General features: G+C 37.4%; 1 protein-coding gene across 3 annotated transcripts in view; it reads left to right on the top strand.

Moving 5' to 3' along the window:
• The window catches only part of PIP5K1B (phosphatidylinositol-4-phosphate 5-kinase type 1 beta), a 328,239-nt gene that overhangs the window by 218,113 nt on the left and 96,228 nt on the right, over positions 1-13,898 (top strand). For all 3 annotated transcript variants that reach the window (XM_060155008.1, XM_060155009.1, XM_060155006.1), the window contains 4 exons: positions 3,098-3,309; positions 4,640-4,723; positions 4,847-4,895; positions 7,784-7,868. In XM_060155008.1, the coding sequence (XP_060010991.1) occupies positions 3,098-3,309; positions 4,640-4,723; positions 4,847-4,895; positions 7,784-7,868 (430 nt within the window). The remainder of the gene's footprint in view (positions 1-3,097; positions 3,310-4,639; positions 4,724-4,846; positions 4,896-7,783; positions 7,869-13,898) is intronic.

Genomic DNA, 13,898 nt, shown 5'->3' with positions numbered 1-13,898 from the left:
CCTTTCATTGAAGATATGAGAGGATATGAATAACAGAACTATTTTGTTCGTAATTGATGCAGATCTGCAGTGCACGTGACTAAAATCTGTTCCCGGAATTTTTCATCACACAAGTTTGGGAATTTGATTTAAAATATATGTCTAGGGCTTCCCTGGTGGCGCAGTGGTTGAGACTCTGCCTGCCGATGCAGGGGACACGGGTTCGTACCCCGGTCCGGGAAGATCCCACATGCTGCGGAGCGGCTAGGCCCGTGAGCCATGGCCGCTGAGCCTGCGTGTCTGGAGCCTGTGCTCCGCAATGGGAGAGGCCACAGCAGTGAGAGGCCTGCGTACCGCAAAAAAAAAAAAAATATATATATATATATATATATGTGTATATATATATATATATATATGTCTATATATTTATCATTTTCTTCCTTAACGTTTTTTATGGATGGTGACTTTCCCTAACCCCAAATCCAAATATCGTGGTCAACTTTCCACACAATAGGAATAAAATTTATCCTTTTTTTTTTTTTTTTAAGCCTTTCATTCAGAAAGTAGAAGCCTGGCCCCCTGATGACAGTGAAGCCCCTTCAGGGTTGCTGGCAATCCAGTTTAAAAGTACAGAGGAAAGGGTCTTCCCTGGTGGTGCAGTGGTTGAGAGTCTGCCTGCCGATGCTAGGGGACGCGGGTTCGTGCCCCGGTCCGGGAGGATTCCACATGCCGCAGAGCGGCTGGGCCCGTGAGCCATGGCCGCTGAGCCTGCGCGTCCAGAGCCTGTGCTCCGCAACGGGAGAGGCCACAACAGTGAGGCCCGCGTACCGCAAAAAAAAAACAAAAAGAGTATAGAGGAAACTAATCTCTGTTTAAAATTTATTTGTAACTTTTTCTTAGTTCTCTAAGTTTTGGTTTGTATGTTTTTTAAATAAACCCAGACTAATATTTGACCACTTAAAGCAATGAAATCATTTCTTGCCTTGTCTACCAGTTGAAGTTGGACCACAGCCTGACTTCATATTTCTTATAAAATGCACATGTTCTCTTTGGATTGTCCTTGGGCAAGAAAGGAGACGCTAAGTACAAATGAAACAGTTCACGTTGAATCATGCATTAAAAAAGTATTATAAGAAATTATAAGCAAAAGTATTGTATAAAGAAAGCTTATTAACAAGCAGGACTATTATATGGATGCTTTGCAGAGAAAAATGAAACAAATATGGAGTCCACAAGTGCCTTTCAGTTTTCACTACTCTAGATGCCTGTTAGGAACATTTACAATATTGTCACAGGGACTGATTAGAATTTGCTTTTGAAACCAGTTCACTGCTTTGGGTGGGGGGGACATTTACTAATGGGCACTTTGGGCTGTGCAGGGCACAAGGCTGTGACTTTCACCGATTGAGCACAGGGCTGTTCCCTCCGGCAGATCGTGAAGCCATTATTTTATAGCCCATTGACCAGAATTTCTGTGTCAGCCAACCTTTTCCTGCTGAACATCCAAGCTGTGCTCCTGGGTACCACAAGCCCAGAACCTTTAAAGGAATCGGGACACACCAAAAGGGCACTAGTAAGCAGGCTAGAAGTACAGTGATATTTTTGTTGGCTTTTTTTTTTCTTTCTTTTTTGCGGTACGCGGGCCTCTCACTTGTTGTGGCCTCTCCCGTTGCGGAGCACAGACTCCAGACGCACAGGCTCAGCGGCCATGACTCACGGGCCCAGCCGCTCCGCAGCATGTGGGATCTTCCCGGACCGGGGCACGAACCCGTGTCCCCTGCATCGGCAGGCGGACTCTCAACCACTGCACCACCAGGGAAGCCCTTGTTGGCTTTTTATGATTTCCGTTTTCAGAAGTATAACCCGATCAAAAGCACTTGGGCTGAGGGAGAATGAGAAGTGTAAGATATTCTGGGTACGTATTCAATCCCTGGTTAAACAATTATCTATAGACTCTGATCTTCAAAGGCATTTCCTAGCTAGGGTACAGTGATAGATTATCTTGTTGGTTCAGTGATAGCTATTCTGCTGTGCAAACTGGTCTTTCTGGGCTGTTTTGATTTCCTGAGCAACTTTGTGTGAAAAATGCCAAGGTGTTAAAAAAAAAAAAAAGAAAAGAAGAAAAAAAAAACCTGTTGTAGGAAGAGAATCATAGACAAACTATTAGGAAAAGAACTTTATCATAGAGGAACACACCCCATTTTCCTGAACCCCTCCTGAACACTCTTCCTCACTTGAAGGGTCCTGAGTGTCAAAGACTTACCCACACTCGGAAGCCATGTTGATGGCCTGTCTCGCATCTCGACCGTGTCTCTGTCGTTTTCCTGTCAGAGCATTGCTATCTCCTTTGTCTGGCTGCATCCAGCTACTTTCAATTCCTTCTCTTTCCCACTGTTTGCTGAGTGGATAATTAAACAGTCAGTCCTGTTCTTTGTTGAGACCATACATTTAGAAAAGACTCGCTGCAGGGAACCGAATGATAACTTTGAAAGTCAAGCTTTGAAAAGGAGACCACTAAACTCTAGGAAGATGAAAGTTTATGAGAACAGATTTCAGACAAAAGCCCATTCCAGCTGAGTCTTCGTGCTGAGGCGGGTATACAGGCTTGTAGAAACCATTGGTTGTTGGTGTCTCTCCTCTAGTACCTAAGATGCTGGAGTTGACTGCCTGGGTTCAAATCCCGGCAGTGTGAGTTATAAGCTGTGTGATATTGAGCAAATTATCTCTCTCTCTGTGTCTCATTTTTTGCATCTGTAATACAGAGATAATAGTAGCACCTAGCTCAAAGAGTTGTGAGGATTGAATCCAAATGAACCGTTTAGCACCTGGCACATGGAAAGTGTTCAATAAATGCTGTTGGTGAAACATTCATGGAGTGCTGAGGAAAGATGTGCTTATTCTATATTTACATAAAAATATCATCTCGGAGCCATGGTGATAATCCTTACTGCACATGACCTAATCATAACCTCAAACGTTTTTATTTTGATTTTTCCTCTCTCAGCCACCCTCTGGGAGGCAAGCAAGAGCTGCATGTCTGCATATCTCTCTGATTCTGTGCAGATGAGAGTTACAAGCCATTTGAGTGACGGGCCTCCTTGTTCTTTTCCTTACTCAGGTGCTGGAAAGCTTCAAGATCATGGACTATAGCCTTTTGCTGGGAATCCACATCTTGGACCATTCCCTCAAAGAGAAAGAAGAGGAAATTTCACAAAATGTGCCTGATGCTAAGCGGTCTGGGATGCAAAAGGTCCTCTACTCAACAGCCATGGAATCCATCCAGGGTCCAGGGAAATCAGGAGACGGGATCATCACAGAGAACCCGGACACGTAAGTGCAGCGCCTGCCCACACATTTCCTTGATCGTGGCAGCCAACGTCATTGGGTAATTAAATGCAAGCATGTTCCCTTCATGATGGCTCTTTAGGAATAGATTCCTACCTGGTGCTAAAGTGGATTAAGCCAGCCTTATTTCCTTTCATCCACGGATAACTAGATGAGTGGCAGTTTTTCGAGTTATTACCATTCTTTCACCCACATGGTTTCTTTTTTCAAATGGCTCCATTTTTTAACAACGGCTAAAAATGTTTTCATCCCTATTTACTACATATTCAAAACATCTACCACAAACAGGGTGAATATTCTTTGAATTTGAATAAACATGTATTTAAGCAAATACATGCTAGAACTTATGTCCGCAATTCAGAGCTTTTTATGTGCGTTAGAGGATTCTGTTGTCCGCGTCCTATACCCTGGCAGATGTGATCTCTTGCTTCAACGAGATGTGATAGTAACTGCAGGATTAGTTTGCATGTATAAAAAGTGCACATTGACTAACAGAAACAATTACAGTCAACTATTTCAGTAATTTTCTTTGGTTGTGTCACGTGTGTGTACTTAGCTGAGCAAGGAGACTGAAAGAAAGAAATCATTTCTCCAACAATGACTAAATAACAGGCACATTTCACTTTTATGAAGGAAATTCGTACATATTAAAGATTTTTTTAATCCTTCCTATAAATCCATCTAAATGTCCAATAACTCATTAAACAAATTATTCTGTATCAGTATAGTGAAGTACTATACAGCCATTAAAAGCACATTAGCACTGAATATGAAGAAATGTTCATCATTTAGCAAGTGAAAAATTCAGGTTATAAAACATGATAAATTAAATAATAGCTTTTGTGTATTAATAAATATACACACACACAGGAAATATGTACCAAATGTTGATAGTGTTTATCTTTGCATCCTAGGAATGGATTCTTTGTATATTTTTTCTTTGTGCTGTTCTATATTTTATTTAAAAATCTCATGGTAAGTATATAAAAGTGTTGCATTTTTGATGAGCAGTATTTTGAAATACTTTAAAATTCTTGCTCTTGGTTTTAAAGTAGGAATGATTTTTTAAGTGAATTCTTCCCATCCAGCTCTTCAGAATTGACAGCTATGGTGTTATTCTCCTTCAGGGGAGGTACATCATTCTGGATTCCCAGGAAGACTTTAGCTGAAGCAAAAAAAAAAAAAAAAAAAAAGATGAAGGGAGAGAGAGTCCAGGATTCTTAGAGACTACCCATTTTCATTTACAGTCTATTTATTAGAAATGATTTTTAACTTCCTATTCATATAAATTTTTTCTCTTTTGCTCTATTCACAGAATGGGAGGCATTCCAGCTAAAAGCCATAAGGGAGAAAAGCTACTTTTATTTATGGGCATTATTGATATTCTGCAATCATATAGGTAAGAAATTTGGGGAAGTAGTCTTTTATTATTTCACAATAAATGAATGAAAGGTTCTGAAAATTCACCAAATGGGAGTGATTTTATATTCTTATTTTTATTTTTCTGTCCATTTATGTTTAGGTTAATGAAAAAGTTGGAACATTCCTGGAAAGCTCTTGTTTATGATGGGGTAAGTGATTTATCATGCTCCTTATTAAACTGTATATTTTTCTGATTTCTCAGAGACTTCAAAGTATGTCTAGGAAGCCATGTCACTTGAAGAGGAAAGGAAACAAAGATCTTTATAAACTCAGAGTCTCAGGCTAGCAGATTGGTTCAGATCTAAGGACAAAGACAACATAAATGTGAATAGCTCTTCAAATAGAGGCCATCCAGCCGGTGACTAGGTAGAGGCCAGAAAAACAAAATGAGGTCTCGTTTTTATGTGCAATCTGCAGGGCCCAATCATGAGATGGTGAGAAAAAGGAGGAGACTTTTCAAAGACACTGGGAAGACCAGTAGGGCACTTGAACTCAAGTTGTCCCAAGACCAAGCTTCAGAGGGATTTGAACCCTACTTTGATGGTAAACAGCCTTGGGCTTGAACTCTGCGTTCAAACCACTTTACTAGCCATGTGTCCCAGACACGTTGCTTGCTTGTCATCTCTTAGCCTGGTTTCCCATTTGTAGCAGAAGCCTAGTAATAGTACCTCGTACCTGCCTCATAGGCTGATGTGAGGGTTAAATTAAATAATGCCCCTTAGTGTTCAACATGATGCCTAACATAATAAGGACATAGGAAGGGAAAACTTTTTCGGTTGTGTTGGATTTATACATGACAAAGGCTGACTGACATGAGGATGTCTTTTGGACCCAGAAGTGGCATGACTGAAGAAAACCATCGGTTATCTAAGAGCAGCCTCTATGTCTCTCTCTCTCTGTACACGCACATGCATGCGCGTGCGCACACACACACACACACACACACACACACACACACACACACACACACACACACACACACACACACACACGAGACTTCCTATCTAGATGTTAAATTTGAACTTCCTGCTGTTGACAGAACATTTATGGCCTCAGCCTCCCTCAGTTAATAACTCAAAGTGACACTTCCAGAGAATATATTGGTCAAAGATTTGCTCACACATTTTTTTAAGATGTTAGCAGATGCTTTCCTTTGAAGCAAAGATAAATTATAGATGCTATTCTTCTCCTTTTTTGGAAAAGAACACCCACTTTTTCAGTTCTGTGGAAGACTGGGAATAACCTTTCAGCATGAAAGATCTGCATTTTGTCCACAGGCTAAGGAATGACCTTCGACAGAATGCACTTTTAAACAACAGGTTCACAAGTTTGTTTCTGAGAATCAAACTTAGGCTTGTTATTCAAATCAAAGATTCTTTTTATGAAAAGGCCAAGATGGTAGGTTAATTTTTTTTCCTTCTAGCTCAGAAAAGTAGCAACTACATTAATGCCTTGAACATGGAAGGGAAAGAGAATAAACACCCTCTGTTTCATTCTCCTTCTGTTTATTGACACAATTTCAATTCCCTGTTACCAAATGAGATTTGTGCTCTGAATGGCCTAGTCCTCTATTGGTCAGATGCTTCTAAGGAGCCCCTACTTTTGTCTAAATAAGATATATCTTCTGTTTTTTGGCGTCTTTTTTTAATTACACAAATATATAATCAGCATCTCTGTGCTGATTATATATTTGTGTAATTATAAGCAATAATTAAGATTTATTTTTGTCTTTTTACAAAAGTCCCTCTTCTTTAAACACTGCTTCTTCATACCAAGGAGAATCACAATCTAACTTCTCTTGGAAAGCAAGAATCTTAATCATCTTGCATCCTACATATTTTTAAATGATGGTACTTGTGAATTTGTGTCCACTTCCAACAGGAGCTGACTGAATACTGGGGAGAGTGCATGTCAAACCAGTGGGAAATTTTCCACCACATCTGCAGCATCACTGATAGTCTAGGGGACCATTTTAACTTGGCAAAGAGGGTTTCTCCATACTGTGTCCTTCGTAACTCAATCATTACAGAATTACCTTATGCCTCATTGTAACACCCAGTTTCACAGATGAAAAGACTGAGGCACTGAGATAGTGTCTTTACCCAGAACCACACAGCTTTTTAAAATTAGAGCTAACACGAGAACCGGGTCTCTGGATTCTGGTCCAGTGTGTGTTTTTTCTTCTAAACCCATCACAGACACTTTATAGTATCTAAACGTAAATTTTTAGAAGTTTCCCTGTTGGATGCCATGAACCTGAAATCAAAATGGAGCACTAAATAAGCAAATTTACTATTTTTAGGAATGTGTATCTGGGATAGTAAATAAATGACTACTGAATAAACATATAGAATTAGCTCCTTCATCCATCTTCTTTCCTGGACTTGTAATAAAATGCCCCCTTAGTCCTTAAGACTCCTACCAAGCATGAGAGAATTAACAATTTAATTCAATTCAACTCTATCTAATTAGTAGATAAATCGAACATAACAGGGGTCATCAGTCAGCCTTGTCTCCTAGGAGTCTTCCTGGTGTCTACATACCTTATTATTGGGAAGTGAAACCAGTAAACTTTTTTTTTTGCCCTCTATCTCACTCTTACTTTAGGGCTGTTTTGCTCCTTTATGTCCCCAGTTTTTGTTCCTGACTGAAAGTGCTATGTCTTTATTCCAGATGACACTTGAGACACTGGCTTCCATGTTAAAAAATGGAATTTAAAAGCCCCTCATGGCACACAGTGGAACAAGGATCAGCTGTTTGGGTTTATGAAGCAGAGTCTTTGCTATCTCACCCCTGCCCCTCTTAATGCTCTGTTTCACCATGAGTATCTGGAACCTCTGCTCAGATTGAGCCTTGTGCTTCCTGCCCCACCCCAGCTCCTGGGCACACAGCACGTGGGCATCACTCTTTTGTGGCTCCCAACATCCACACCTTCTGGTTAAGGACATTGGCTAACAGAGAGCCAACTGCATAGAGCTTTCCTCTAGCTTGAAACAAACTGAGAGGTAAACCTCTGGTACCTGATTTGTCTTTTCAGGACACTGTTTCGGTTCATAGACCAAGCTTTTATGCAGACAGATTTCTAAAGTTTATGAATTCCAGAGTTTTCAAGAAAATTCAAGGTAAGATTTTTATGAATTTCTTTTTTTTACCTTTAGCACTTACTGGCTGACTTCACTTTGTAAGATTTTTATTGGAAGAGTTGGGACTATTTATCTCCCAAAAGTGGTAATCACTTAGTAATTATGGTTAAGTATCCTAGCCAGGTATTTATTGGTGCTGTAATCATTAAAGTCTAATTTTGTGCTGGAAAAAATTATAAACTGCCTAAAATCCAACCCTATAATATATTGGTTAAATATGTTATGAAATAATGGAATAATATGCAACAAATAAAAAATGATGTATTAAAGGTACATTTAGTCCTTATAGCTAGCTTCATTCACATATATATAGTTATTGGTCTGCATACCTAAATGCACAACAAAATTCTAATGGGATATATAAAAATGTTAACAGTAGTTATTCTCATGGAGTGTTCTCCAGAATAGACCATATGTTAGTCCTCAAAACACATTTCAATAGATTTTAAAAGATTGAAATCACGCAAAGTGTCTTTTCCGATCACAATGGAATGAATCAATAAAGAGTGAAAACTGGAAAATTCACAAATATGTGAAAATTAAACAACACACTCTCAAACTACCAATGGGTAAAAGAAGAAAACACAGTGAAATTAGGAAAAACTTAGAGATGAATGGAAATGAAAATACACATTCCTAAAACTTAGAGGATGCTGCAAAGTCAGTGCTCAGAGGGAAATTTATAGCTATAAATGCCTACATTAAAAAAGAAGAAAGATCTCAAATCAATACCCTAACTTTAAACCATAAGGACTTAAAAAAAGAAGAGCAAAAAAAAAAAAAAAAAAAAAGAAGAGCAAACTAAACCCAAAGTTAACAATGGTTATTCCAAACCATGAGATGGTGTGGCATTTTCTTTTTCTTTACATCAATATTTATCAATTTTTCCATAATGGATGTGTATTATTTATGTAGAAAATTCTTTAACTATGTGAAAAGGAAAAAGTAACCCTGTTGTTACTTATGTTATTTTATCATTTAGGTATTTTGTGGTCCAATTTCATAACAATTTAGCCACACAAAAAAAACTGAAAGAGTAGAATGTTCATATTTTGTATTTATATAAGACAGATTTTTTTTCTTATAATATTTATTGGAGTTTTTTGTTAATGAAAGTAAAACAATTTCTTTTTTAAGGCTTTTTTTCCCAGCTTTATTGAGATATAATTGACATATAACATTATGTAAGTTTAAGGTGTACAGTGTGATGATTTGATGCACATATATATTGCAAAATGATTATCACAATTAGGTTACTTAAGACTTTCATCATCTCACATAATTACAAATTGTGTGTGTGTGTAGGTGTTTGTGTGGTGAGAACATTTAAGATCTACCCTCTTAGCAACTTTCCAGTGTGTAAGACAGAATTATTAACTATAGTCTCCATGCTGTATATTAGATTTCAAGAACTTATTCATCTTATAACTGGAAGTTGGTACCCTTCGACCAATGTCTCCCCATTTCACCCACCCGTCAGCCTCAAGTAACAATTCTTCTACTCTCTATGTCTATGAGTTCAATTTTTTAGCACATGTAAGTGAGATCATACAGTATTTGTCTTTCTCTTTCTGGTTTATTTCACTTAGCATAATGCTGTCACGGTCCATCTATATTGTCACAAGTGGTGGGATTTCCTTATTTTTTTCTATCCATTCATCTGTCAGTGGACGCTTAGGTTGTTTCCATGTCTTGGCTGTTGTGAATAATGCCTCAGTGAACATGGAAATGCAGATATCTCTTCAAGATAGTGACTTCATTTCCTTCAGATACATACCCAGAAGTGGGATTGCTAGTCATATGGTAGTTCTCTTTTTAATTTTTTGAGGAAACTCCATACTGTTTTCCATAGTGGCTGCACTAATTTACATTTCCACCAAGAGTGTACTAGGACTACCTTTTCTTCACATCCTCACCAACATTTATTATTTTTTGTCTTTTTGATAATAGCCATTCTGACAGGTATGAGGTGATATCTCATTGTGGGTTTGATTTGCATTTCCCTAATGATTAGTTATGTTAAGCATCTTTTCATGTATCTGTTGGCCATCTGTATGTCTTCTTTGAAAAATGTCTATTCAGGTCCTTTGCCCAATTTTTAATCAGATTATTTGCTTTTGTTATTATTGAGTTTTATGAGTTCTTTATATATTGTGAATATTAACCCCTTATCTGATATATGGTTTGCAAATATTTTCTCGCATTCTGTAGGCTGCCTCTTTATTTTATTGATTGTTTCTTTTGCTATGCAGATGTTTTTTAGTTTGATGTAGTCCCACTTGTTTATTTTGCTTTTGTTGCTTGTGCTTTTGGTGTAATATGCAAAAAGTCATTGCTAAGATCATTGTTGAGGAACTTTTCCCTATGTTTTCTTTCAGGAGTTTTACAGTTTCAGGTCTTATGTTTAAGTCTTTAATCCATGTTGAGTTAATTTTTGTGAGAGTAAAACCGTTTCGATGTAAAAATATTGGAAAATACAAAGAAAACCATAAAGCTTATTTGATATCTCACAACCCAGAATTATCCACTATAAATATTTTTTCTTCCAGTTTTATTGAGATATAATTGCCATACAGCACTGTATAAGTTTAAGGTGTGCAGCCTAATGGTTTGACTTACATACATCATGAAATGATGAGCACAATAAGTTTAATGACAGCCATCATCTCACATAGATACAAAATTAAAGAAATAGAAAAAAGTTTTTCCTTGTGATGAGAACTCTTAGGATTTACTCTCCCAACAACTATCCTTTATAACATGCAGAAGTGTTCGTTATATTCACCATGTTGTACATCACATCCCTAGTGCTTATTTATCTTGTAACTGGAAGTTTGTACCTTTTGACCACCTTCGTCCAATTCCCCCTCCACCGCCCACCCCCAGCCTCTGGTAGCTACAAGTCTGATCTCTTTTTCTATGAGTGTGTTTAGTTTTGAAGTATAATCGATCTACAACACTGTGTTAGTTCCTGTTATGCAACAGAGTGATTTGATATTTTTATACATTTCAAACTGATCACCACCACCGTCATCAAAAGTCTACTTATGATGCGTCACCATGCAAAGATATCACATAATTATTGGCTACTCCCTACACTGTACATTTCATACTCATGACTCATTTATTTTGCAACTAGAAGTTTGTACCTCTTAATCTCCCTCACCTATTTCTCCCACCACCATCTGCCCAGCAGCTACCTATTTGTTCTCTGTATCTATAATTCTGTTTCTGTTTTCTTACGTTTGTTCGTTTGTTTTGTTTTTTAGATTTCACATATAAGTGAAATCATACAGTATTTATCTTTCTTTGTCTGACTTATTTCATTTAGCATAATACCCTGTAGGTCCATCCATGAGGTCACAAATGGCAAGATTTCATTCTTTTTTATGGCTGAGTAATATTCCAGCGTGTGTGTGTGTGTGATCTTCTTTATCTATTCATCTATTGATGGGTGAGCACATAGGTTGCTCACATATCTTGGCTGTTGTAGATAATGCTACAGTGAACATAGGCATGCGTGTATCTTTTCTAATTAATGTTTTGTTTCCTTTGGATAAGTATCCAGCAATGGAATTGCTGGATCATATGGTAGTTCTATTTTTAGCTTTTTGAGGAATCTCCATACCGTTTTCCATAGTGGCTGGTCAATTTACCTTCCCACCAACAGTGCCTAAGCGTTCCCTTTTCTCAACATCTTCACCAACAGTTATTATTTGTCATCTTTCAGATAACAGCCATTTCTGTTGGCATCTCTGTGTCATCACTGGAAAAATGTCTATTCAGATCCTCCACTACTAATATTTTCACATACTTCCTACCATCTTTATTTCTGTGTTTTGTATATTTATATAAAAATGGTAGCATAGTGGTGTACAATTTTATGTATATGTCCTCTATTTTTCACATATTATAATATGAATAGTTTCCCATATCACTGTATATTGTACAAAGAAACCATTTAAAATTACACTACAACATTAAAATTATATGGGTATGCCATAATCTATTTAAGATTCTATCATTTGGACATTTACATTATTTCTCCTTTTTCTAACAAGTATTTTTGTGAACATGATTTTAGATAAATATGGTGTCCAAGCTTATGACTGTTTCTTTAGGATAGATTCCAAGAAGAAGTACTAAGGGTTTAAAATGCAGATAACTGCACAGAATGATTATGCCACTCTAGACTTCCACGAGAGTCTATTTTCTTCTAGCCTTTAGCCAGAATTATTCTTTTTAAATTGTGCTACTTGGATAAGTAAAAGATGTTATCTGGTTATTTTATTTTGTATTTCTTAAGTACTGGTGAAGTTCAACCATTATTCATGTTTATTACCCATTTGTAGTTCCTTTGAGAATTGAGCTTTGTAATATTTGCTCGTTTACATTAGTGTTTATTATTTTTCCAAATGATTTATATGAACTCTACACGTCAAAGATATCAGTCTCTTTTTTTAACCTTATTTCATTCTAAGAAAAACTTCTGTTTCGCATTTGACTATCTCAGTGGTATCTTGAAATTGGTCTCAAATTGAGACCACTACCAATTAAATTTTCTGTTTAAGATCTTTTTTGCCTAAGATGGACCATAACATAGTATTTATTCAGGCTGCGATCCTGTGTGAATACCAACTTGGTTCAAATTTTGAAGGAAGATTTTCTGCCTCTCTTTACCCTTTGCCGTGGTTGAAAATCATGAGTTTCCTTGTGGTCCCTGGGAGGTTTATGGAGGATGTAACCCATGGGATCCCAGGTTTAGTGAGGCTCCTCCATGAGATTCCCCATGTTGGGAGTTTTTGCTTTCTTAGTAGTATATAAATTAATGGTGCAGTCAATGGCATCCTCAATTGCATGAAATATGGTGTGAGTTGTGAACCTTTCCAGTTTGTATAGTTTATCATGTTTTTGATGTAACAAGTCTTTTACTTCTCAAGTAGTCAAATCTATTTTTTTCCCACTTTGATTTCTTAGTCTACTTTTTATAGCATCTTTATTCAGGTATAATTCACATATCAGGAAATTCACCCTTCTAAAATGTGCAATTTGGTGATTCTTAGTATATTCACAAAGTTGTACAAACATTACCACTATCTAATTTTAGAACATATTTATTACCCTGAAAAGAAACCCCATATCCATTAGCAGTTACTCTTCATTCCTTCCTCTTCCCAACCCCTGGCAACTACTCATTTATTTTCTGTCTCTATGGATTTGTCTGTTCTGAATATGTCACATAAATGGAATTATCCAGTATGTGGCCTTCTGTGTTTGGTTTTTTTCACCTAACATGATGTTTTCAAGGTTTAGCCATCTTGTAGTACTTTAGGTTTAGCCATCTTGTAGTACTTTATTCTTTTTATTGCTGAATAATATTCCATTGTATGGATTTAACACATATTGTTTATCCTCTCACTAGTTGATGGATATTTGGGTTGCTTACATTTCTGGCTATTACAAATAATGCTGCTATGAAAATTCATGCACAAGGTTTCTGTGGACATAAGTTTTCATTCCTCTTGGGTACATACCCAGGTGTGGAAACACTAGGTCAGATGGTAACTCTATTTAACATTTTGAGGAACTGCCAGGCTCCTTTCCAAAGCAGCTACCCAATTTTGCAATCCCACCAGCAATGTATGAGGGATCCAATCTCTCCACGTCCTCACCAACGTATGTTACTATGTGTCTTTTTCATTTTAGACATCTAGTGAGTATAAAGTAGTATCTCAATGTGGTTTTGATTTGTGTTTTTCTTTTTTTTCTTTTTGCGGTACACGGGCCTCTCACTGTTGTGGCCTCTCCTGTTGCGGAGCACAGGCTCCAGACGCGCAGGCTCAGCGGCCATGGCTCACGGGCCCTATGTTACTATGTGTCTTTTTCATTTTAGACATCTAGTGAGTATAAAGTAGTATCTCAATGTGGTTCTGATTTGTGTTTTTCTAATGACTAATGATGTTGAACATCTTTTTATGTGCTTATTGACCCTTTATATCTTCCTTGGAG

The sequence above is a fragment of the Lagenorhynchus albirostris genome, chromosome 7 (genome assembly GCF_949774975.1).
Source record: "Lagenorhynchus albirostris chromosome 7, mLagAlb1.1, whole genome shotgun sequence".
In the NCBI taxonomy this organism is placed as follows: domain Eukaryota; kingdom Metazoa; phylum Chordata; class Mammalia; order Artiodactyla; family Delphinidae; genus Lagenorhynchus; species Lagenorhynchus albirostris.
This window is presented reverse-complemented; position numbering and strand designations above follow the sequence as displayed.